Here is a 27,959-nt window from a genome sequence, read left to right as displayed (position 1 = left end):
ACGAGTTGCTTGATCGTTATGGAATAACCGTTTCACAAATGACATCGGATATGTTCCTTACGTCGTAACTACAATCCCATTCCCTTTCATGAATGTGACCTACCAAAGTAGACTATTTACAGGATGTGTTATCACATAAACAACACGATGTGTGCCACATTTGGAGCAGGATCTGTTTACCCTTCCGGAGCACCAGGGATCACACCTAGTTTTTGGTGGGGTTCGTGTTATTTATTCTTTAGTTTTCTATGTTGTCTCATGTGTACTAATGTTTGACTGTTTGCCTTTTTCATTTTTAGCCATGGCGTTGTCAGTTTATTTTCTATTTATGAGTTTGACTGTCCCTTTGGTATCTTTCGTCCCTTTTTTATAGACATGATATCCTGAATAGCATATTGTTTTCTATTGCTGTCGATGATATTACCCTTTCTTTATCGTGCATATTTCTGTGTAAACATATTTGGCGTTGTTGTTAGAATATAATGTATTTATATAGCTATACAAATCAGTAATTCTTTCTGTATGTTTTGTTTGACATGAAAATAGACATTTGAACATAACTCTTCCTCGAGAAAAAAATAATTTAATTGGTACATAATTGTATTGTACCAGAAGGTAAATTGTTTAAAGCTGTCTCTGCATCAATATACCTATTGTCTGTAGGTCTTTTGTTTGCTCCTCTGTAGGGTCAGAATCCTCTGCCACCATGCACATTCTAGATGAAATTACAAATTCCACTTCATTTTTGCCTTCTTGGTAAGATGAAGCATATTTAGCTTCATTTAAAATTCCATACTTTGACAACATGAAACAGACAATATTTCTCTCCTCTGAAATATATACTAAAAATTTTAATTCATATTTACAGATATTGCTCGTTTAAATATTTTTATTTACTATTTTTTCCTTTTAAACGATCAACATATGCATAGATAAATAAACGGATTCGGGTTGGTTGTTTGTTTTATATAATTGAATAATAGAATAATTTTGAGTAATTTCTTTGAAATGATGTTGATTTCTGTTGCTTAACATATAGGGGAAATTTTTCATGCATGTTCAGGGCAAGAACAAATAAACAATAAATATTTGTTGCAAGGATTCTGAACGCGCGGAGAATGTCGCATTCACTCCACAGTGGATGCATCGGATTTAAATTAACGTGACTGCGACTTGATACAACCAACCACACGCCCTACGTTGAAAATAGTTTAACTGCCGGTCGGAAGAAGATCAGTAATGACGATATTTCCTTTTATCAGTCACCTGCCTTTAAGAATTACTTGAATTGAATTAGGAAATGATTATATTCCAATTAAGATGCTTTTCCAAATATAGAAGCAAAAGAACACATTTAAGAATGTATTATACACTGACAAATGAATAAACTTCATGTCAAAACCTTACAAAATTATGTACAAGCCTCCAATTTTGTTTACAAAAAATATATATAAGAACTTATTGAACATTGAGGTTTAATGTAGGGCATACCAACTACATTCAATGTAGATCACAATGTGACTTTGAACCAAGATATTGTATAACGAAGCGAAATCTTAACCAATTGATAAAACAAGTATTCATGATAATGTTCAAAAATGTTATATCATTTAACTTTTTCGATTATTTAGTATGTTTAGAACTTTTGTTCATTAAATTTTAGCTTATACCTAAATATTTTTATTAAGATTTGAATATTTCTTAAACAAATCAGGAAGGATTATTGACGTGATTTTCGTGGGTAAAAAAAGATCAAACAAAGAACAACAACGTCCGTGTCAAACATTCTCTTCCTGTAAATATGATGCCATCCTTACCATGCTTACTGTCTGCTTCAATTGGTACTGTATACTCACTCACGTATCTGATTGTTGGTGAGTACTATTTAGTTCGTTCCCGTCAATAACATATCTTACAAAATATGTTGATAATGTGGGAAAAAAGGTAAAACATTCAGCTTTAGTAAGTTCTCAAGCATATTTATAAGGAGAGGATTGGGTTAGATTTGGTTGAAACTTCTATTAAAATTTGCTCTTAAGGATAGATTTGTTTTGTTTTGTTGCAAGATAAAAAGAAATTGCAAAATACACACCAATTTCTAGGAACATAATGTAACGAAATGGGGGTCCTTTGAAATGGAATTTGTTTTCCCTAAAATTGTGTGATGATGTTGTTAAAACCTTACCGTTGATTAACTGTTTTTATTATATATTTCCTGTGTAACTATGTTTGTTAACTTTTTATTATTCTTGTCCATGTTTTTACAAACGGAACAGCTGTGAATTGTTTACTTTAAATGACGTTCAACACAATGACGTCATAACCTATTTTTGTTATGACGTTGGCTCTGGGTTTGGTAATTTAGGTGAATGGTAAGCCGAAATGGTAAATTGTAAACCATTTCGGTAATGGTTTTACCAAAGTATAAATACGGAGGAGAGAAAGGATAAGACTTCAGTACGACTTTACCCTGGGCAAGTAACACACGCTAATTCCAAGCGATTTAAATATACATGCACCGAAGCCATTTACCAGACTAAATAATAACCAGACTATTTCCGTATAATGTGGGCTTGTTAGTTCCATAACAAGTTGTATTTTGAGAATAACGTCTAGAGAGAAACGTTATCTTTTGACATTGAATTTCGGTTACCATTTGCCGATTACCAAACTGACCATGCTGACGTTCGTAAACTTTCTGGGTATAATATAGTTCCGCTATCCATTTTCTTTAATACATGATATTCTAATAAAGTAGGGTATTTATTTGTTAGACTAAAATACTGTTAAGTTATTTAATATTTGTACGTATTGTTGATATTTAACGCATCTTAAAGTTAATACAAGTTGATTTTTATTTAACGAGTCTGTTATTCTTACAAAAACCTACACAGAACCAAACTAAGATCTACCAGAATACCACTAAGTACCACAAAACCTATACAGAACCAACCTTAGATCTACCGGAATACCGCAAAGTACCACGATACCAGAGTATCACGCTACCAAAGAAGGGTCGCCAGTTGTAACTTTAGTTTATATATACTTATACATTGTTATAAAACACATTCTTATAGCAACACACTAAGGGTTACACATTTATAGTTTAACATCAAAGCCTGACCGCTCGGTTTTCGTTACAATAATACAATTATTCTTTTGTCAATTCAGACATTCCTGAGTAAATTCAACGCTACAACTATCCAAGACGTTCCCCTCAAGCAGTTAAGCGTTATAGCTTCATTATTAAACGAATTAAACACATTGAGGTGAATTGTTCACCTGACATTAATGTATCCGACAGTGACTTGTTTAAAAAAAAATTAAATCAAAACCAAAAAAAAAAGTATATATAAGCAAAAACGTATTCCAAAGCAAGAAGATCTATATGAATTATGTTAATATAAATGCATAATCATAGCATATTTAGAGATAGTTAATCTTTGGCTGCAAGGGGAGTTATTGACTTAAATGATTTTGTTTTTAGATTTGAATTTTGTCATGAAATGCATTTACATTTTCTTTCACTGCTCTCTGAAATGTTTACCAGGATATGTTAGAGGAAGCATAATGATTTCTTAACACAGTTGTTTATAAATATGTACTTAGATGGACAAGAACATTAATGGTGAGGAAAAACGATATATTTTCCAATTCTTTAAAGTGTGAAATGTTTACAGTTTATACTAAGAATTGGACTGATAATATTGAAAGATTGATATTGCACGAACACTAGAAGAATGATAAACTCTCAATTTGAACATCAAAGGAACTTAAGTGCAAAGTTTGTAAATCAGCGACTCGTGCCTGTTGACACATCAATAAAGCTGTTTAAGCATTATAGTTCTTAACCTAAACATTTCCAAGTTTCTATGAACATGTTGTTGTTCTTTGTCTACTGTTACATTCAAAGGGAAATTAAGGTGCTGTAACTGAGGGGTTAGCCACAATATTTACTTTATAGATGTTCGATAAATGCAGTGGAATCTAAAAGGAATGATACATACCTCTAAAACTTCATTTAAAGCAGACAGTATTTGCATTTAAGGTTGAGAGTTTTTCCTTGTTGAAAAAAATGTTTCACCTAGACATTTAATATTTAACAATCGAATAATGTATCCAACCCCAAGATATAAAAAAAAGTTAACAAAATAAAAAAAAAGCAAATATAAATACAAATGTAGAAGAAAATTGAGAATGGAAATGGGAAATGTGATAAAGAGACAACAACCCGACCATAGAACAGACAACAACAGAAGGTCACTAACAGGTCTTCAATGCAGCGCGAAATTCCCTCGCCCGGAGGCGTCCTTCAGCTGGCCCTAAACAAATATATACATATACTAGTTCAGTGATAATGAACGACATACTAAACTCCAAATTGTAAACAGGAAACTAAAATTAAAAATAATACAAGACTAACAAAGGCTAGAGACTCCTGACTTTGGACAGGAGCAAAAATGCGGCGGGGTTAAACATATTTATGAGATCTCAACCCTCCCCTAATACATCTAGCTAATGTATTAAAGTAAACGCATAACAAAACGCACATTAAAATTCAATTCAAGAGAAGTCCGAGTCTGATGTCAGAAGATGTAACCAAAGAAAATAAACAAAATGACATAATGCATAAATAACTACAGACTACTAGCAGTAAACTGGCATGCTAGCTCCAGACTTCAATTAAACTGATTGAAAGATTATGTGTTCATCATATGAATATCAGGCACAATCCTACCCGTTAGGGGTTAAGTATCATACCATCATAACATATATGAGAAGAACATAACCCATGCCTTGCCACCAACTGTTTTCTAAATAAATGTTTTTAGTTCCGATGCAAAGACCCTATAAGTTAATCAATATTAACGCCAAAATATGCAATCTTTAATGACCTGACAACAGTATCGTAACTATATCCCTTCTTAATAAGTCTATCAAAAGAAGTTCATTAAACTGTCAAAATCAAACACTACCAATCAAAGGTACTAGCAAAAACATATTTCTTACTTGGTACAGGCATTTTTTTTTATTAAAATGGTTGGTTAAACCCTTGTTTTATAGCCTCAAATAACTCTCATGTGTATGACAGTGTTTTTATTGTTCCGTTATGTTTAGAATTTTATGTAAACACTCCCAACAGATATCTTCCTATTTTATATAAAATATCAATTTGACAATAATTGGAATCAAGCAGTAAAAACATTCAATTTCAAATTTTAAAGTCATTTCATTAGAACAAATCCCTGATGTAATAAATTAGTATTAAAAAGGCAGACCGAAATATTGGCTGAGGAATTAAAATTTGTTGTAACTGAAATGTATTTATTAGTTGAAACTATAATTTAAAAAAAAAAGATGATTCCTCGATAAAGTATTATACAATATGCAAATATACTCACAATCAGGAAACTTATATACAATTTCTACCTTTTCTTTGTATCTTTATAATGGAATTTGATGCAACTGTCATACAAGTGAGTGCTTAAGGTAGCATTAAAACCAGGTTCAATCCACAGTTTTTTTACACAAGAAAATGACTTGGCTAAGTCAGGACTATGACAGTTGTTATATATTCGTTTGATGTGTTTGATCTTTTGATTTTGTCATTTGATAACGGACTTTCTTTTCTGATTTTTTCCTCAGAGTTCAGTATTTTTTTTTATTTTATATTTTGTACTTCTGTGGCACTAAAATCTTGTCTATAACACGTTTGTTTTGTGTGTGTGTTTTTTTTTAAATATGTCCTTAAATAATAGTTCTAACATCAGTAAAACTAGTTGATTAATGGAATGTTGCAAAATTAAGTCATGCATCATGCATCAATTATAAACATTTAATTAACACTGACAATGAAATAAGTTCTTAAACACAACAAATTAAGTGATCCTTTCAGCCTTAAGAAATTTACAATATTCAAAGTTTGTAAGATATGATGAACTCTTTCTTCTTGAAACGTACTCCCGTTCGCTCTTACTTAATCAAGAAGAAAGGGATTATCATTCTCTTCATTTAAAACATACTCCCCCCTTCTCGTCCAATGAAAAGTCAGTTTTTAGCCCTCTAATTTTCATAGTACATGGTTTTCCATGCACTATGAAATGCTATACATGAATGACTTTTCATTATCAGTTAATTATGAAAGTGAACTCTTAAAGTTGCACTAACGAAGTGTTCAATCCCCTAAGGCATTTTTCTTGGGAAAATAGCCTACTGATTAAATATGAAAGAGCAAAGATTAAAATATTTTTTTTTGAATTTTGCAAAATTTAATGCATTTTCTTATGAAACACATATATAGAATACACGAAAAAAAATTGGTAAGGATAGATAAAATGATATTTATTTCATTTATATACATATACCATGTATACCTTACATTTGAGAGAATTATTTCCTTTTTCTTTCAAAAATACACAATGCCAGACTGCTGATATATAAAGCAAAGGACTATTTTCGGAGAAACACAATACATTTAAATTTATCAATAAAAAGTAAGCATTTAATGTTGAATGGTCTGAATTCAAATACCCATACAGACAGTTTTATACTTATAAAAAAAAATCAAATTTAAAAAAAAGGATTTTCATAGCATTGTGTTGGTTTTTAAAATAAAAAAAATCTAAAGATATATAGTAAGTATTAAATTTTACCTGAAGCAGAAGAAAAACAATTTATCCTTCATAAACTATGTCAGTGCTATTTCATTTCATCCACTGAAATGATCACTACCTATGTTTTATATTTAGTTCATTATAAAAAGTGAACTCTTATCTAGGTTTGAATATTACAATTGGAGAAGATAGTTATGTAAAGTCACTCAAAAGTGTGAATATGTTCTAAATTGGTCAGACAATACTTGGGTCATGTTTCATAAAGATTTAATCACTCGGCTTCGCTTTGGGTTTAAATCTCCATAAAACCTGACCAAGTATTGTCTAACCTATAAATAAAAAGAAAAAAAAAACAATCACGTTTACATATTCGGTTTGATGTTATCAATTGTTTTAACTTACCTTAGATTTTGCATAAGGACAGTCTATATTCAGACGCGAATAATATAGATGACTACTGTTATAATAGTTTGTATTTCTTATTATCTATCATTGTTAATAGCAAAAAAAAAAATCAAAAAAATTAGCGAATGACATTGGAAGGTTAAAATAATTAAACAAAAATAAAGTTTATATGTCGACCTATCAATTTAAGAATACAAAAATTTGAAATCGGAATGAAAATTGGCGCATTTTGTTATTTATTTAATCTGCTATATAATAATACAAGATAAGTAGTTATAATCTTGCACCAAAATACATTTTAGTAAAAAAAATTAAAAAAAAGAATGATGCATAAACTATGTATCTGTAAATTACAAATTTGAATACCCGGTATTTATCTTGATAAAATAATTTTATAACATTTTAAGGAGGTAGACCTAGGTTAAGGGAAATAATTCTTAAAATCATCAGTACGTTTGTGTCAACCATTTTCATAAATATATTCTAAGCTTCTAGGTTACATAGATTATTTTCAATCTGTTTCAGGTAAATGCTTAAAATTCATTGAGGAAACTTGACTTTTACAAACACATAACTGATTTAAAGAGTTATCTCCCTGTACCGAGGTCTACCCCCTTAATGTGTTTTTCTAGATCTTTGTTGTTTTTTTTATGTATAAAATGTAAAAAACAAATTTCCAGTATTGAGTAAAATCTCTAAAAAAAAAAAACACCACCAAATGAAGCTAAAAGGGAAATATTGTTTCGCATTGAAAAAAAAACGTTACGCGACCTACTGATATATAAATAATATGGTGTTGAATTTGGACAGGTTACATTATTACCATCGTTATATACCGTGAATATATTAAAAGTTTGGATAATACAATATTTCGTATAAAACTTGTGCCAGTTGTAAAATGATTAAGGGTTGCACTTTGTATGTACAATATTCATAGATAATTTGATTGTTGACAGTGGTTCCTAGAAATGACATCGGTGTTTCATCTTATAGAGAAATGTAAGGACTGTTACCAGTATAAAAGCCCACTATTGTGGTGAAAAACCATTCTCAAGTAGGCAAAAAGTAGGGGTAGTAAATAATTTCAGTATAAGTTGAAACAAAAATTCTAGAATATTATATTTTACGAAACTTCCTAGTAAGTGCCACAGTTTAAGCCACAAAGGAAGTTCCTATCGGAAATTGCATTGTCTATATTTACAGAAATGCCACCTATAAAAATGTATTACATTTGATTTACACAATTTATTTACGAAAACAAATATATTAGAACACTGTATTTTTCCTTACATACAATATGCATTAAATGAAATCAATAACGCAGAGGTAATCAATATAACCCCCATCCCCTCCCTCTCCAACACCCGAAAAAAGCCTATAAGATAAATAACAAAGACAACAATTAACCGCTTTCGGGATTTAACAGAAGTTGATTATAACGCGAAAAGACAACATTCCTATCCATATCTTGCCATCTCCATAGTTTAACCAAAGTAGTTCCATGACTGCATTAATAAGAACATTTGTTATTGTGATGATCTTAAAGTATTTGTTTAGAATGGTACTGATCTGCATTATCAAACCAATTATACCCCTTCATTGAATAAACATACATTTTTAAATGAAGTTATATCTCCTTGTAGTTTAGGTGTAATACCACAAAATCATGGTACGTCTCATCCAGATGCATACGAAAAAGACTCGGAAAAATATTTTCTTTAATTTGACAGAAACCCTCTCCTATTTCACTGTTTGTAGTTTTTTTATAACTTATTTCTATAATGGGATAATATACTCAGATCTGATTCTGAGTTCATATATCACAAGTTTTCGAGTTATGAACAATTGATATATGCTCGCACACTCTCACAGAAGAAAACCATCACGAACACCTTCTATAAAAAGACGGAAAGATTTTATTTAATGCAACTTATAGATGATTATATTTGTATCGAATCTTATGTGAAAAGTCCGAATTTAGAAATGTTAATATGCCAAGGTGAATGATATTTAACAGCTGAATGGACATTTTAAATGTGCACCGAATAAGAAGAAATATCAAGCAAGAACGATATTTAGCAACAGAAACATCAAAGTAGTCATAAATATATAGAAACTATAGTCATAATCCTTTGAGTTATTCTAATTTATTTAGCTATAAACGCATATTTGAAAATTGAATCTGTTTTTTTTTTTTTGAAATATCAACTTTGACCATTGACCTCAATTTAAAACAATCGTGACCACAGTAACAATATTTAGATGGGACATGTTCTCCTCTTTCCATTGATATAAAATACAGCCGATTGTTACATTTTGTTTACCCAAATTGATCAAATTCGAAGGGCACCCTTCTATATATTGTCAACTTTGGATACTGTTAAGGTTCAAATAATTCAAATTAATAACTTGTAATTTTCTTCTTCTAAAAGTCCTTAACTTTGAATACATCTTACGAACATGTGACAAGATGACTAGCCTTATCTTAATTATATAGAGAAAACATTTGTTAAATAGTTTTACCTTTAGTTATTGGCGACGTGAATGTAAGAACAATTGTCATAGAACTCTCTACAGAAGTGTCGATTTCCCCCGCTTCTACTATTCTTGTAGCCAGTGACCTGATTGCCGAACGGAGCGATTCTTCATTGATGAAGATTTCCTTATTTGAAGTCATCTGTAATAGTATACATCCTTTCCCAGCATAGTTTAATTTAAATTTATCTTGATCGTCGTCTGCCGTTGTCGCTGAAAGTCGTTTAATAGCTTCATTCTCATTTGGAAAAGACCCGGTCACTTTAGCTTCCATGGAAATTGGCTGGTTCACTAAACAAAGGACATAAATAGGTAAAAAAAGAAAGAGTTTCAAAGAGCATAATCTGTTATCTTTCAAACAAATAGCCTAATTGATTAAAAAAACAAGATGCGTAAATGTAATCAAACTACGTTTTTGACTGATTTTACTATGAAAGTGTAAGGATAAGAGAAAATTCTAATTCCATATTCGAAGCAAAACAAAAAATTCGTTCGACCAGCTTAGTAAGGTGTAATACCAAAGCATGGCCGACTAAAATAAAATTTATTTGTTGATTGTTGGTTCAATAACTCCAGAATGAAATAAATAAAGATCAGACAAACGAAAGTTAAAAATACATTCGATAATTGCCAAGTGCATTTCTGTACGGTATTGTATTTATTTCGATTAAGGAATTAACGTCTTAACAGTTTCATTTGTATTAAAAAATTTAAGTTTCATTTTTTGACAGAAAGTCAAAATTTACAACAGTACCTTAAAATAGTAAAAACTAGCTCATTTGATTTTCTTAATATCTTAGGCACTGCAGTATTGTTCGTTCACGTACTGTGAATACATTTATGAGCTTAAATATAAAGAAACTTGTTCTTAATTAAAATTTTGATCAATTAGTTGACATGTTCAATATACAAATAACTTTGAAATGCTTATAAAAATAATCATAAAATGTAAATTAAGATCAAAAACTATAAAAAAAAAAAATAGTCATCTTATTTTTTTGTATTACGAAAGTTTAGGATTACTCTAAGTGCAATCGAGTAGTGTTATATATTTTCACATAAACAGCAGTGATCCACAACAACATTTGAGCAATTATTTGATGGGTAATCATTGAACATGATCAATGTACGGGATGAAAATGTGGTACGAGAACACGCGATAAAAAGCCTCATATTTACTATCTGTTATAACGATTGGGTTTTAATGTCTGAAAAATAAAGGGAATAATAGTAGAAGTGAAGATTTGTACTTAATACATACAACATAAATTACCTAGTTCCTTATCATCAATGGGTCTTTGCCAGACGTTGCTACTCACTAACTCGTTGAGTTCTATACTTTGTTCTAGTCGTCCTATCCTTTCATTTAGTTGTCCTACAATTTATAGATATGTGATAGGACTATTTGTTGGAGAAATCATAGTATACCGTATTGAATTTAAATAACACTACTATCTCTTAATAGTTCCTGTGTGGTTCGTTTGATCTTAGTTTGCCATTGGTCAAAATTCAAGTATGTCGTCAAATGTCCTTACTTTCCTCTAAAATTCCTATTGTGATGCCACAAAAAAGGTGAACATGCCTGATTAGCGTACATGAAAGAATACAAATCTTTTGGAGATCATTCTAGAAGAAGGATTAGTATTGTCAGATGTTCGTCTAAAAAATCAGAAGAGAAACAGATTCTACCGCAAAATCTCATGCAAAACAATATTTATTCACTCTCGACAGTTAAATTTTAAATATTTAAAACGCGCAGTGCGCCTCGTATTTTAAAGTTGAAAATGAAACTGTCTCGAGTGGAATTATCTCCAAAATGTGTGTTTTGCTTGATATGTTAGACGAAACATATGTATTTTTAGTAGTTTGAAGACTTTCGGTTGCCTATTTCTGACTTAATTTCTTTGGGTCTAATAAAGAAATTGGAAATATACATCAGAGGTTAGAATCATGTTCTTAATTTGAACCATGGCACAGCATTACATAATTGATTATTTATATTTTGAAACATTAATTTCCATAATCAATTTGGGATATAATCCCAAGCTGAATAAAAACTGGGTCAAATGTCGAAACTCAATATATTACGACGTAAAATTATAAAAGACGTAATTTTAAGATTTCCTGGTTGAGCCTTATGAACTCGGTCCATACCAAATATAAAATATGAAATATATACCGTAAATTGGGTTAATTTGATTATATTGTTATTTTGGTTTATTTGGTGCCTCCGATGAAAGTGCCAAAATAAAACACATGGAAATTAATCAAGCAATACAAATTGAAACGCCAAAATCGCGTGTCGGTACAACAATATTGTTATGTTAATTGTTAGGGGAAAATGTTATGTTATCATATCTTCCGTTTATTTACTACAATACTATACAAAACCTAATCTGCAAATACATACCTGATACACTTTGACATCATTTCTATACATTTCTTTTTTTATCAATTTCAATTGTCAATTTTCGGAATCTTTTAACACAACATTAAACTTTTGACACATGTCATAAATATACAAAGGTATTTCTGATTAGACGGCGTTTTTTTGTAATAAGAATATCAAAACTAGAATCCTTTATCTTCAATTTTAAAATAAACATGTACTGCCAGAGGCATGAGGATTAAAATTAAAATCCTTGATCGTCAATAGATTAACATGTATACTGCAATAGAGATCATTACACCAAATTTACAATAACCTTGACAAATCTCACAACTAGCCTCGTTAATAGACTGCTCCACTAACTTTTCTACTACTTGATTGTCTATTATTGTCATTTGTGTCCCAATGAAATCTTTAGAAAACTATTTAGTAACGCTTCGAATACCAGATAATTAGTTTGTTTGGTGTTTCAAGTTTACTTGATAACTCTTTGTTGCCTAATCTAGTTTGCTAATGAATAACACGTAACTCAAAATGCATGTTTCTTTCGTGTTGATCTTTTCGTTTGATCTAGTCTACAAGGTATCGGGACAACTTGTTAAGTTGAAGGTCGTATGATTATCTTTAGTTTTTATCTATAGTAATCAGCTTTATTTTGACTCGGTTTGTCTTAGGACGACCACTGTATATTCAGGTGGGGCGGGGGGGGGGGGGGGGAGTGGTTGAATTTGGCTATCTTTTTAAGTTTTTTTTGGACATATAGCTCTTCAACGGTTTCGGTACTTATACATCTTCGGATTTCAAATGTTTGGCTTTGAGCGTTCCTGATGAAGGTACATCAAGAAACATTTACCTATAATTCAAATTTCCTTGTGGTGGTGGTTCTTCTATAGGCATTCCCAGTTGTCTAAGACGCCGTTTACACCACAAATTAATTGAATCGATATCTTTATTTGAATCTGTCTTAAAAAAACAGTTTGTGTTTACATTGCTTACGGAAGATCGATCGCGATCGATCTTATTAATTCCCTTGCGTTTACACTACAACATAAAAAGAACCGGTCTGACCTTTATTTTTGTATCTAAATATAACATTCACCCGAAAAAAAGATCGATCGCGATCGACCTAAGCGTTTACACCAACAAAAAGATCGGTCTTTTTAAAACCACCTCTAGAGGCAGACTTTTTAAGTCCGATTGAAGATCGATCTAACCCGTTTACACTGGACCAAAGATCGATCTAAGTAAAGGTGGATTTTTTTGTCAGTGTAAACGGGGTCTTAGTTGGTGCTCTTAATCTGACAGTTCTATCTTTTTCTATGATAGTCTGTCTTCAACCTTTCCGGGAATTTTGTTAAGTATCGAAGATTCAAGTTCAAATTTTCCAGTTTATTTTTCTTTTACGGCGACATTTTTTAATTCCATGAGGGCATTTTCAATTTGTCTCTTTCTCTTAATGTTAATACAATTCCAATAATGAATTCATGTCATCCGGAATGTGATTACAGCGTACCGAAAAGACATTCAGAAATTCATGTTGAACGAAATAATCCGAATATTGTACAAATTTCTACCAAATTTGAGAAAGAAATTCATTCACTGCCATATCATCCATTTTGGAAGTATATAAATGAATAAGATTAGAAAGGATGGCATGTGAGTGCTTTTTAAAATAAATAGATAAATTATATACATGTACTTGTACTTGTAATGGTGAATATGTTTGTACATTGTACTTATAAGTTGAAAAATAACGGTTTTCAAATATAACGGTGCTCAAAGTAAAAAGATGAACAGTTGTACATATTCCATCACAGTACATGTAATATGATCAACCAAAATTCATTTGGAAGATACTATGAAGTTAGAAAGGCTTCTAATGTTGTAACAAAAACAAATATTCTAGACATGTTTATTCAGGAAACCATACATTCTTTAAAACACTATGCCGTTTCCCACAATACGGTTTGCAATGTCATTGATAAATATCAATTCTATGGGTCTGTATCTCCGGTAACATATTAACATGGTGCAACAAGGCTTAAAAGTTCCGAAGACATTGTTCAGGCTATAAGATACTGTAAATTACGCCAGCCATCGATTTATGGGAAAGAAATTTAAAGTAAGTTATTTTCTGGTGGAGAAACGACAAATGATCGTTTGCCAAGTCTTTCTACAATTTCAATAAATTTGAGAAATGACTGCCTAATGTCACACAAAAAGTTAAAAGTATGTGCTAAGGAAGCTTTAAGTGCTGAGAACCAACGACGATTTGACGAATATATAAATACTATCTTTGCAATTAATGCTTATTCTTTACATTTCTTTGACCAATCATCTGTCATAAAAACAACTGGAAATATACTTTATGGACATGCAACAGTAGGGGAAAGGCTATAGAGGTACAAAACTATGCTTCCAATACTACCCACATGGTAAACTTCCTTCATGGGCCATTTGGAATTGATTATTTTAATGTTTAAGATGGCCCTTCAATTATTGCTTACGTCCCGGGGACACTGTTGTTATTGACAATTGTGGCTTCCACCACCGTGACGGTAGATTCGCCGAAACTACACTTATATTTATTCCGGGACACCGTCACATAGACTTATTATATCAACCTCCATATCACCCAGACTTGAATACGTGTGAGGTATGCTTTAAAGTAATGAAAGACTATTGGAGTATAAACATATGATTTACGTAAGTGAATTGACTGTGATGGCTATATGTGACGGTCTAGGACAAGTATACGCTTCAAAGTCTATTTCTATATTTCGTTGATATGGTTATTTGTAAAAACACTTATTTAGTATATCATATACATATCTTTATAATAATGCAATAAAATGCGTTCATGTAATTCTTTTGCGCTATGTAAACTTTGAGGGGGGAGTTAAACAGATATATTGAAATTAAAATACTGAAAAAGAACATTTTTCTATTGATTATAGCTGACTATGCGGTATAGAATTGCTCATTGCCTATAATTGATAATTTCTGTGTCATTTTGTCTCTTGCGAAGAGTTATCTCGTTAGAAATCATACCACATCTTTTTCATTTTATTCAAATGATTGTTTATTTATAATTCGGACATATAATGAATACCAATATCATGCCCTGTCCAGTTAGACAAATGAAATTTAGTTGTAGGCTTTTTATGACATACCAATGACTTATCAACTTAATGACGAGTTTATACGACCAAGCCAACTAATCATTTAGTATCCGAAGCGTTACTAAATAGTTTTCTAAAGAATTCATGGGGACACAAATGTTATTTCACCAAATTTACATTAACCTTGACAAATCTCACTACTAGTCTTGTTTGTAGTCTGCTCGACCGTCTTCTATACTACTTGATTGTCTATCATTGTTCTTTGTATTCCAATGAGTTCTTCGGAAATTTAGTTAGTAACGCTTCAAATACCAGATAATTAGTTACTTGGCCGTATAAACTCGTCAATGGGTTGATAAGTAATTATTCTACTATAAATAGCCTAGAACCAAATTTTATTTTATTTAACTGTTTGGACATAGTAGTGTTCACCTTATATCAGATCTATAAACAGAAATTATACGAAGTTCTTTTTCCCTATTATACTTTCAATAGATCTCTGCATGGCCTCAGACCACACTTAAATTCCTCTATTAGTTCTTTATAACGTTTTGTCTGATTTATTAAAATGCACCATATCGTTTTGTCAAATATTGTGTGTGCGGTAAGTACAGTGCTAGTCCAAAAATGTATCCAACATTCAGAAAGATTGAACTAATAGGGCTCTTCACGGTAATAGTTCGGCCATATTGAATAGGGGCAGATTTTTTTAAAAGATTATGAAATAATATGAAAGTATGGGAAATCCACTGCATGTTTTCAAGCAAGTGCTCTGATTAACTGATGTTTTCCCTTATTTTTCACACCATTTTTACATCCATTATGAAAATCTGCCCCCTATCCAATATGGCCGAACTAACCGTGAAGAGCACTATTCGTCTTACAAATTTAGCCAACACACAATTTATATCAAAATAATTTATAATATAACATCCAAAAAATGTATTTCTCCTCTCTTCTTTCGTTTCCATCCAATCGAAAAAAATGAATGAGGTAGGAAATGAAAACAAATTTAGAAAAAAAACACGTTAATTAAAAGAAGCTTAATGCTGCAACTTGTTCTACACCGTCGCATATCTATATATATAAGCTGTAGTGTATCAAAGGTGTGAGTTCGAATCCCGTTGAGGGACGGACAAAAATTTGTCAGTATAAAATCTAACTCTAACACTGTTTGGTGTAATTTTCAGACTTATATATATATATATATATATATATATATAACAAGTCAAAAAGGGTACAACATCACCATTAAATAATTATCCAAGATCTTTCCCAATCCTCCTGTCTTAGCTTTTCGGAGACCAGCAAGTCTGAAAGACTTATTTGTTAGAGCTGACGTCTCCTTAAATAAAAGCTGTTCAATTGCAGGATGGTGCAAGTCATGTGGTAACAGACGTTGCCTGACTTGTCAACAAATACTGAATACTCAAACATTCACTTGACACTCGACTGGGTCTGTGAACACTATATATTGCAATGTAACTTGCAAAACCCAGAATGTTGTATACCTCCTTCAGTGTCGATGTGGCATGCAGTATGTTGGCGAGACAGAGCAGCCATTTAACAAACGCATGAATGGTCATCGAAGTGACTACACTTGCAAGCCCGACCTACCCGTAAGTCGTCATTTGAGATCACCTGAACACACACAAGCTGATCTCAAAAACCTTACCATCACAATCATAGACCACAACGAGGGTTGGTCGAAGGTCGACAGAGTCGCTCGGGAAAGATTTTGGATAAGAAAGTTACGGACAGTTTCCCCAGAGGGCATAAATGAAAAAACATAGAACGAGTCCTTCATTTTCCTGTGACCACCTGTTTCAAACAACGCCGGATTTAGTACTGGCTTTACAGTTCGAAATTATTTTTAAAAATAACAGTTTAAATTACTGGTTTCCATTGATTCGGGATGATGTATAAGTACGTTGCCACGTTCAATTATTTTACCTCATTATATAAAACTTATTTTTTCAATCATTATTAGACTGCTATTCGTTTGGGAGGCTTAAATATGTAGTTTCTGTTGTAATTGCCCTACCGTTGTCTAATTTATACCATCCTGGATCGGTTAGCACATTTTTGATATTTTTGTTTGAGGACTGCCCTCAATGCAGTTATAACATCTCAACTGTCACAACCTTTGGAAATCTAGAGTTGTGCCAGTTCACAACGAAAATAACTACTTTCATTTGGCATATCTTATTAATCTTTGCGCCGTGTTTGGAAATTTTAAAATTGTATCAGCGTCTGTGGTGTTCGCTTAAATTGTATAAATTCAAGATTTAGAAAAAGTATCTCAGTTTGAATATATTGACATGATTCATTTGACATCGTGCTATTATTGAAGAAGGATATCTGTTATCCGAAATATCTAATATTTGTATATTTTATAGTTATTTAATGGTGATGTTGTACCCTTTTTGACTTGTTATATATTATATTTTGTAGTGTACAGAATCATATTACATGATCCATCGCCCTGTAAGATTGATCGTTGACTATTTATTCAGTCATTTTATATATATATATATATATATATATATAGCCATCTCAGTCAATTCACATGCGGAATTCATAAAACTATGGAAATAGTCCTTAACTTTAAAACATTTTTTCCATGTATTCAAGTCTCTGTGATACAAAGGTTGGTATATGATAAATCTGTATGACGGTGTCCAACAATACATATGATGGTATTTTCGGCGAATCTTCTGTGGTGAAATCCACTATGGTTCATATAAAGCACCAAAAACGAGACAAAATCCATTTGAAGGTCCACTGTATCCATAATATTGAAATATTCAATTTCAAATGGCCACTGAAGGAGGTCTTCCGTATGTAGTATATAGTAGTATATATGTAGTATGATTGTCAATGAGATAACTTTCCACAAGAAACCAACTGACACAGAAATTAACAACTATAGGTCACTGTACAGACTTCAACAATGAGCAAAGACCATGCCGCATAGTGAGCCATAAAAGGCCCCAAAATGACAAAAGAAAAACAATTCAAAAGAGAAAACTAACGGCCTTATTAATGTTCAAAAATGAACGAAAAACTAATATATGACACATCAACAAACGACAACCACTGAATTACAGGCTCCTGACTTGGGACAAAATGTGAAATAATTCAAACGAAAAAATCTTGAACTCGAAACAAACTTGCCTTCAGAGTTACATGTGATTCATTAGCAAACAAGATAAGGCAACAAAGAGTAATCAAGTAATTGATGAGTTATATACACCAAACAAACTAATTTCTCGGTATTCGAAGCGTTACTAAATATATTTCTAAAGAATTCATTGGTGTACAAAGAACAATTATAGACAATCAAGTAGTAGAGAAGACAGTCAAGCAGAATACAAGACTACAAACAAGACTAGTAGTGAGATTTGTCAAGGTTATTGTAAATTAGGTGGAATAGACAATCAAATAGTAGAGAAGATAGTCGAGCGGTCTATTTTACAAGGTAAGTAGTGAAATTTGTCAAGGTTATTGTAAATCGGGTGTAAAATTTAGTTCATAAGATATTTGCAACAAAAATAATAATCTATTTATAAAGTAATTTTAATGTTATATATTGTATTTCCTATTTTTTTTCAGCTTGGAACATCGATATACGGCATTATTTGCAGTTGCATCCGTATCCAATTCCATCATAAGGGTAATTTTGTTGTGTTTCTGGTTTGAGAAATTCAATGATATTTTGTCAATAAACTGAATATGAATGAGCTTGCCAATGTAATTGTTCCAAAATTAAACATTTCAATTCGACGAAGCACCAAAATTTCTCACCCCAAAATAAATAAAATTGAGAATGGAAATGGGGAATGCGTCAAAGATACAACAACCCGACCATAGAAAAAAACAACAGCAGAAGGTCACCAACTGGTCTTCAATGTAGCGAGAAACTCCCGCACCCGGAGGCGTCCTTCAACTGGACCCTAAACAAGTATATGCTAGTTCAGTGATAATGAACGCCATACTAATTTCCAAATTGTACACAAGAAACTAAAATTAAAAATACAAGACTAACAAAGGCCAGAGGCTCCTGACTTGGGACAGGCGCAAAAATGCGGCGGAGTTAAACATGTTTGTGAGTTCTCAACCCTCCCCTATACCTCTAGCAAATGTAGAAAAGTGAACGCAACACATTTTATTTCAAGAGAAAACCGCCAAAATATCCCGACGCCAAAATTTCAAAATTTACGGTAATGCACATGCTAACGATGACTATATTATGGGCATTTGGTATTACATGATTTGCAAGCACCTTTAGGTATCCTTATCGGAAGTGTAAATTTATCTATTGGATGTGCAAAGATACTCATGTTGTGCAAATGTATTTATATGATGATGTGCAAAAATTTCTATTTAATGTGCAAATATTCTTATATCATGTATGGTATGCAAATATCCGTACATGATGTGCAAAGATCCTTATATGATGTGCAAATATCCGTGCATGTTGTGCAAAGATCCTCATATGATGTGCAAATATACTTATACGATGTGAACATATAGGTATATGTTGTGCACACATTCTTAAATGTTGTGCATTCATTCTTATTTTATGTTCAATTTACCTTATATTATGTGCAAACATCTGATGTATTTGCATCATTATATTATGTGATTGTAACCTTATATGAAGTGGTTCGGTTTACTACATTTTATGATATAGAAACGTTATTATATAATGTGCTTTTATCGTCGTTATGGTCAATGAACATGCTAAGGCTTGGTAAGATTATTGTCAACGTAATAAATACATCCGATCTGCTTCTGTGGCATTACTATTAACCCGGTTAAAATCTGTAGCCATCGTGACTAAAAAAATGGAAAATAGTTAAGAATTATAAAGAGATAAAATTTGACATGTTGGTAACTCGTCTTAGTTTTCTCGTTTGAATTGTTTTACATTGTCTTATCGGGGCCTTTTATAGCTGACTATGCGGTATGGACTTTGCTCATTGTTGAAGGCCGTACGGTGACCTATAGTTGTTAATGTCTGTGTCATTTTAGTCTTTGTGGATAGTTGTCTCATTGGCAATAATACCACATCTTATTTTTTATATTAAGATGAAAGAAATCACAACTGGTATTGTTGGAAAACTGTTAAACAGTGAATTAAAAAGTTTAGTTTTTTTATAGATTGATCTACGATAATGAGCATACGGTTTAAGTTATTAGATTCAAGATATAATTCTTTTATGCCAGGCTCTATATCTAGAATTCAGAATTTAATAAAAGAGAACATAATACTGTACACCTTTTTCCAGAATAAGAAATAAACCTCAAGAATTTTCAAAGCGGTTTGTGTTTGTACCTTTTGATAAAGCAGCCAACAATGTGGATGTTGTATGCCGTTATTGCTACAAAGATGTTCTTAAAAATGAAGTTTTAAATTCATCAACATTCAACATGTTCAAGCCCGTACGCTCCACATAGAGTAATATAGTAAACAAACATATCATAACCACATCACAACTTCAGACTTCTTCTGAACATTTGAATGTACCTACAATGTATTGGTTACATAAACTACATACAAAAATTAGTACAATATCGTTTCATCGCGGCCTCTAGTTAGTGTTCTACAACTAATCTGTCTGTGCTATTAAAAAGTTCCTGAACTACTTTTAAAGACCTTATCATAAAGTATTGTAGTAAAATATATGAAATAACTTTTATTTAGTGTAAAAAATTCTTTTGATGTTTCAGATAAGTTACGTGCTTCTGATGGTCCTTTTGATTCCGTTGACATACCGTTAATTCTCCTACTTTTTACACTACACTTCCACACAATTTTATAGTTTTTCTTTTCTCATTTAATCGTCGTGTAGTAAATCTGAATGCAAGTATATTTGCTGCAATTCAATTAACGCCTTCTTCTCTAACGAGAAAGGTATGTATGCTAGATATACGTACTTGAGGTGGGATGAGATGATTGAAGCTATTAATTTTCGCCTTGATAATATGTATTTACGTTCGGCAACAAAGTGTATCGACAGGTTGTAGGTATTCCCATGGCCATTAACTGCGCATCTTTAATAGCAGGCTTGTTTTTGTAATGTTATGAATCACAGTTTGTGGCCAAACTCAATAAAGATCTGTCTATATTGTGTTTAATTGACAAATTTAACAACTCTTACCGTTGTCTTGATGATATTTTTCGTTAAAAAATATAAAAATTTCTTAATATACTGCCGGAATTTACCCAAAAGAACTTACTTAAAATAAATCTAATATAAACGGTAATAACTGTTTTTTTCCTAGACTGAAATATTTCGGTTTTACACGGGAAACTTCATACTAAAATTGACGACAATAGGGACGATTTTTCGTTCCCTATTGCTTATGTTCACTTTTTGGATCGTGATGTTCCTTAGGTACCATCTTACGGTGTTTATATTTCACAACTACTTCGCTGTGCCCGTGTCTGTTGAGACGTTTTTTTTGTTTTTTTATTTCAAAGAACGTTATCTATGTATAATTGATAACTTATCAAGCTAGGGATTTCGTCACCACACATTACTTAACATCTTTACTAAATTCTTCCATAAATATAAAGATCTGCTTTCGAACTTCGGTTGTACCTTTAGAAAACTGGTTCCAAACGGGATAGAACTACCGAATTATTACGGAAATGTTCTTAACCGTGCTAGGAAATTTCGAAGCGATCCTGGTCAACTTATCGATCCTTGAAATAAACTTATTCTTAAAGGTTACAAATTCAACACTGTAGTTATAACATTGAACAATGTTTTTATTGATATTAATATTGATTTCTTTATCAATAATTTAAAAGCCAACTAAATATTATTGTTATATACATACTAGTATACACATTCATGGATCTACAATATGTCGATACCTGCACAATGGTCATGATTTTCTCTGACTGTTTATGACGTCTTTACACTAAATTCTTCGGATGCGGAATGTGTACTGATTGATAATTCAGTCTGATGTTTTTATTAGTTATTTGTGGCTTTGAACTAGCTTTCAGTAACTGCCAGTACTCTCAGATCAGTAATTAGTGTCGTAGTGTTGTTTGGATATACAAGTATCCGGCCACGTCCACTCTGTGTTTTTGTTAGATGTATTTATATTTGTATCCACAAGATGAGTTAAGCCTTTTTAACTGATTGTATAGGTCATTTTTATGTTTTACTGCAACACCAATGTCCCAGGTTATGGTAAGGGTTGGGACCTCGCTAACAAGTTTAACACTGTCAGACTCTCCACGTACGTAAGTAAATAATTAAGTAGATTATTTATTATAGTGACATGTGTAATTACAATAGTATGTACATAAACATAGTTAAACAATTATACAACTTCACCGCCAGAAAATAGCACGGAAGTGTTGAAAGGGGAGTTTAAAACAAATCAATCAACTAATTAATCAATAAATCAATCATCTATATCGCTATCATTATATAAGAGTAGATGATGTTATAGATATTGTTCATTGGTGTGTTTGAAATGAATAGAATTAAGAAAATGTGGTACAGAAAACACAACCAAAACAAACCAGCAAATAAAAGAAGATTCCGGCATAGTGGTGTGACTAAGCCCTCAGTTACAGACTATATAAGACTATGTAAGAAAGGTCGATGCCATCAGCCAGCTATTGAAGACGACTCATCGGATACATCTAGTTGGAAAGAACAAATTCTTGAAATGATTGGAACATCAAAGCACCTCAGTCCGAAGAATTTGACTTGTATAATATCTATTAAGATAAAAAGTAGTTACAACTGTTTAATCTGAGAATTTCTTTGAAATCAAACAGTGAATAAAAGATATATCTAAAATCAATAAACGTGTTGAAGCAATTGTAAGTGCTGTACAAAGTCAAACAAGGCAAACAAGGCAAACACTGTCACCAGCACAGCACAGTACAGCAACAAAGCATCGATACAATATCTATGCAACACCAATCTGTAAGACGGACAATATTATTTATTTCTTACTTGTGGTAGGTGCAAACTGCAATATGTTTGCGAAACAAAAACTAAAGTTACCATGACACTAAATGCATTAACGGTGAATATATACTAAGGATAGACAGTGCACTATATAAACGATACAATTCATGAAAACAGAACTATGTTTTGAAAATAATATCCCCTTTAAAACAAAAAGGGCTTACCAACAGAAATGGATAGATTTTGGATTCACCAGCTTCGTAGTCTTGATGCCGATTAAATGAAGGAAACAGAGAGAAATCTTTTTTATAACTTACAAAAAGAAATACATTTTGAACTTGATCAAACTTAAATAATAATTCATCTGTTTTAATTAGCTAGCGATATGTACAATATATCACAATATATATCGCGTATAAATTCGTGATAATTTGAATTACGGTCAAAAAATTTATTTCAGTTTCACTATCACATAAAATTGAGAATGAAAATGGGGAATGTGTCAAAGAGACAACAATCCGATCAAAGAGCAAATAATAGCCGAAGGCCACATTTGGTTATCAATGCAATGAGAAAATCCACGCACCAGGATGCCTGCTACAGCTGTCCCCTAAACAAAAATGTATAAATGGACACGTTCAGTGATAATGAACGTCATACTAAACTCCGGGATATATCAAAGAAACAAAAATGCAGGATAATAGTAATCTGAAATATTTGACACTTGTTCATGATTTAATTTCTGTTTTGGTGATTTTCTACCCTGTTAGCCTTCCTTATTATATATATTTTGTTGTGTACTGTATCATAATGTTATGAATCATCGCCCCGTAAGATTTATCGTTGGCTATAATTCAGACATTATATATCTATATATATATATATATATATATATATACAACTCGTCTAAACATCAACCCAACAATGTTAGATCTGTAAATTTGCTTTCGCAAATTTTTGGTTCTTCCCTCGCCGGGATTCGAACCCATGCTACTGTGATATCGTGACACCAAATCGCCTGCACTGCAGCCGTCCCGCTAGACCACACGACCACCTGGGCTCTTAAAAATAGAGCTTTCGCTGGCCGTGTGTTACCTTTCCACGTCAGTTTTAATCTAGCAGCGTACTGCAGTACATGATATATAAGGCATGAAGATGTTATTGTTACAGATCAGCTAAATTATCTATAGTAAAGGATCCTACAAATTAATGTAAGATACAGTCACAGAAAATAATTATATTTATAAGTACGTCTGAGTCAGTGACAACCCTACAACAGATGTATCCATCGGATCGCCATCAATGATGGTGATACATGGCTGTGTACATAATGCATATACAACTCGTCTAAACATCAACCCAACAATGCTAGATCTGTAAATTTGCTTTCGCAAATTTTTGGTTCTTCCCTCGACGGGATTCGAACCCATGCTACTGTGATATCGTGACACCAAATCGCCTGCACTGCAGCCGTCCCCCTAGACCACACGACCACCTGGGCTCTTAAAAATAGATCTTTCGCTGGCCGTGTGTTACCTTTCCACGTCAGTTTTAATCTAGCGGCGTACTGCAGTACATGATATATAAGGCATGAAGATGTATATATATATGTAGGACTCCACAGTGCGATGGGGACGTTACAGTACGATGGTCACGCTAAAATGTGGTGGTCTACGCTAAAGTACGATGTCTACACACGCTAAAGTGCGATAGTCTGCAAAAGTATAGACGTAATAAACGTACTATGGATTATAACGTGAACAGTCTTTTATACAAAAAAATGAACATGCCGACTGATAAATGTAGAATATTTGATTAGCAAATGTCCATGACTTACTTAATTAAACATGATAACCGTGTTTTGTCGGCTGAATGTGATTTTATTCGGTGCTAGAAGAAGAGTCGACCATTTTACTAACCAGATACAAAAGTATACGCATAAATACTCTTTATCCAAGTTCTATTTAAAACTAACGGATACATTGAAATCATTGTTTATGTTGCAGTTTACTTTGCCGTCCCCGTTCAAGTTTTGTCGATTTTAATGAAAAGTAAAGTCGGTAAAAAAGGGTACGTCATGTGTCATGCGTAAACCATAAATTGTGGGCAAAAAAATTAGAACGAATTTTGTATTTGTAATTTGCAATGACGATTTTGAGAGGAGATGTTCACATTAGTGATAGACTGTGTGAACGGCAAGCTACACTAATTATCCAAATATGTGATACCGGCCTGATTAAAAAAAAATATATACAGGACGAATACATTTTTGGCACACCTGAATTACCATTTTATCAGTTATTACGTGGTCGTTCTTCTTAATTTAAAACAATGATCACTTAAGCCTACCGGTAATTATAAAGCTTATCAAATATTTCATAAAACCTTGTACTAGCTTTCGCAATAAGACTATTTTTTTAAATCCGTATTCTTTAATACTTTAAGCCCTTTAACATAACCCTTTTAGTACATCGCACTTTTGCGTGATAAACAATCGTACTTTAGCAAACAAACAGCGATCGCACTTTAGCGTGATACACCATCGTACTTTAGCGTAGACCATCGCACTTTAGCGTGACCATCGCACTTTAGAGTACTATTGCACTTTAGAGTTACTGTCCTACATATATGTAATAGTACAGGGCATATTACCAACCGAAATATTTAGTGCATATCAAACACTCAATATCTTGAAATGACTCGTTATTTATGCATCCACATGTACAAATAAAAAAATCCCAAAAGGGTGTACACACATTATTCTCCAAAACAAACTTGTAAATGAACTATATAAATGCAATAAATAAATCTACCATTTTTAGTGAAAAAAAAACTATTGAATCAATTTCTTGTATGTCAGAAATGTTATGTTGAGTTAGTATAAACCATAGTAAAAGTTTGTATCGCTTGAATATATTTAAACTGTTTATCAGCTTCTATATTTAAGGACAAAAAGCATAAACCTGTCCGGTAGTGGTGATTCCTTTATTTTAAAATCGAACCACACATTTTTGTGTTATCTTTATTTTTCATTTCAGATTAAATGCAGTGCAGAAGCATGCCATGTTATTTAAACAAACTATTACATATCAACCTCTAGAGTTAAGCTTACAGTGAGTGTATATTCAATACACAAAGCGTACAGGAAATGCATTTTTCAAAAATTGTGTGTGTTTTTTAACAATTATTATGTATTACCTAGAAGAGAGACTATCTCTGTATTCTGTTCTTTTATTTCAGATATTTGACGTAGTCCATTTCGGTTTGACTGCAACTGAAATGAATTTGTTTTACTCTATATGATTGCATAATAAACGCATTTAAATTACTAATTAGAAAAAAATCACCATTGAATGGAGAAAAGCTAGAACAGTCACATATTGCATTTCAAACTATACATTGCATCAACTCAGATGAATATGATTTGTTGTTTTACAAGTGATATATTTTTATCTTTTTTAGTGTTAACAACTTTTACTGTTACAGTAAAAAAATACATGACACTTTTATGACTTTAGGATTTAAGGTCAATGTGTCAACCAAGTTTTACGCTATAACATAGGAATACCTAGCTCTTCACCTGTAAGTATACTTACTCGTCAACTGTTTCGGTTCCTATACATCATTGGCTTTTAAATGTCTTGATTTAAGCGTTCATGAAACGCGTATTGGACGCATTACATTTTTGAAATGTTTCGATTTAATTGGTTAATACATGTTTATCTCATAAAATAAAGGATAATTATATATTAAAAACGATTTTTTATCAATTTGAGAAAACATGCATTTATGAATTTCATTAACAGTCATTGAAGGTCAAATCGAAAAGGGTGTGGAGTTATACAACGACTTCCTATATTGGACATGTTGGAGGAAGATAACTAAACATTAAGCATCAAATCCGTCGCAATCCATTCTCATTTACCATTTGCCGTTGCAAATGTACCTTTCTTTTATTTCATTCCAACATTGATATACGCTTATTATGGTTAGTTGATAGTCATGAGCCAATGGTGAAATCTCGACAAAACTTGATGATATAAAAAAATACTTTAAGTTGCAATAAAGAGTACAAATTCAATCTAAAACCATTTCATGATGTCTGATGTCAATATTTTGTACACACTTTAACAATATCAGTATGTTATCTTTATACCTATATGTATAAAAAATCGGCGTTCGTCCAGGCTCTGTAGACAGAGGGAGAGAGTAAAGTGAACAATAAAAGAAATCAAAATCGAAAAGAAATCAACGATATGAAACTTTATGTTTGCAACAACTAAATCAAGTGTCGTACCGGTACCGTTAAATCAGTTAATCATAAGCACAAACATATTATCTGTAGACTAGTGTGAAGCTAGCCGGCGTTAATATTCACATTAATATGATGAACGATACGTAGTCAGCACTTCTGTGTTGACATTTATTACCATTTGTATGGTCATAATTATATATTACCTGTTTCAGTGTATTCAATACATTTGTAACACTTTGAAATTAAAAAAAAGAAGTATTCTATGCCGAAGGTATACTATTAACGTATATGTATTTAGTGCAACCTTTCGGAAAAGTTCTTTAATACTCCTCAACTCTTTAAATATTTTGGTTTTATAACTGCCTCGAGCGTCACCGATAATAGACAAAAATCACAATTTCCATACATAATTTAAACCTGGTTACGACAGACATGTATGATAGTTTCTATTTACTAACTTACATTATTATCGGTATGTGACTGTGCGTCTTTGGTGGCAACCAGTACCTTTTCTGCTGTACTTTTAAATTCTTTAGCAATTTTTTCTAGTTCATCCATAGATATGTTGTTTTTACGTGTTTCTATCGCGTCTTTAATTATTATTTCATGCATTTCACCCACCTCAGCAGCGAATCCTAATGTGGCACTTTCTAGTTTTTTCCATAAGTTGTCGAACGTGGATTTATCCAT

The 27,959-nt window shown here is 32.1% G+C and overlaps 1 protein-coding gene across 1 annotated transcript; it reads right to left on the bottom strand.

Annotated features, from left to right (window-relative positions):
- Positions 1 to 624: 624 nt before the first annotated feature.
- Positions 625 to 27,959, bottom strand: LOC139483355 (uncharacterized). Its single transcript, XM_071267380.1, has 5 exons — positions 27,732 to 27,959; positions 26,213 to 26,288; positions 10,828 to 10,929; positions 9,543 to 9,845; positions 625 to 830 (listed from the first exon to the last, which is right to left on the bottom strand). The coding sequence occupies exons 1-5, from the start codon at positions 27,957 to 27,959 to the stop codon at positions 625 to 627; spliced, it is 915 nt and encodes a 304-aa protein (XP_071123481.1).

Source organism: Mytilus edulis, chromosome 7 (assembly GCF_963676685.1).
Source record: "Mytilus edulis chromosome 7, xbMytEdul2.2, whole genome shotgun sequence".
Lineage (NCBI taxonomy): Eukaryota > Metazoa > Mollusca > Bivalvia > Mytilida > Mytilidae > Mytilus > Mytilus edulis.
Note: the sequence above shows the minus strand (reverse complement) of the source record. Positions and strands in the feature narration are given on the sequence as shown.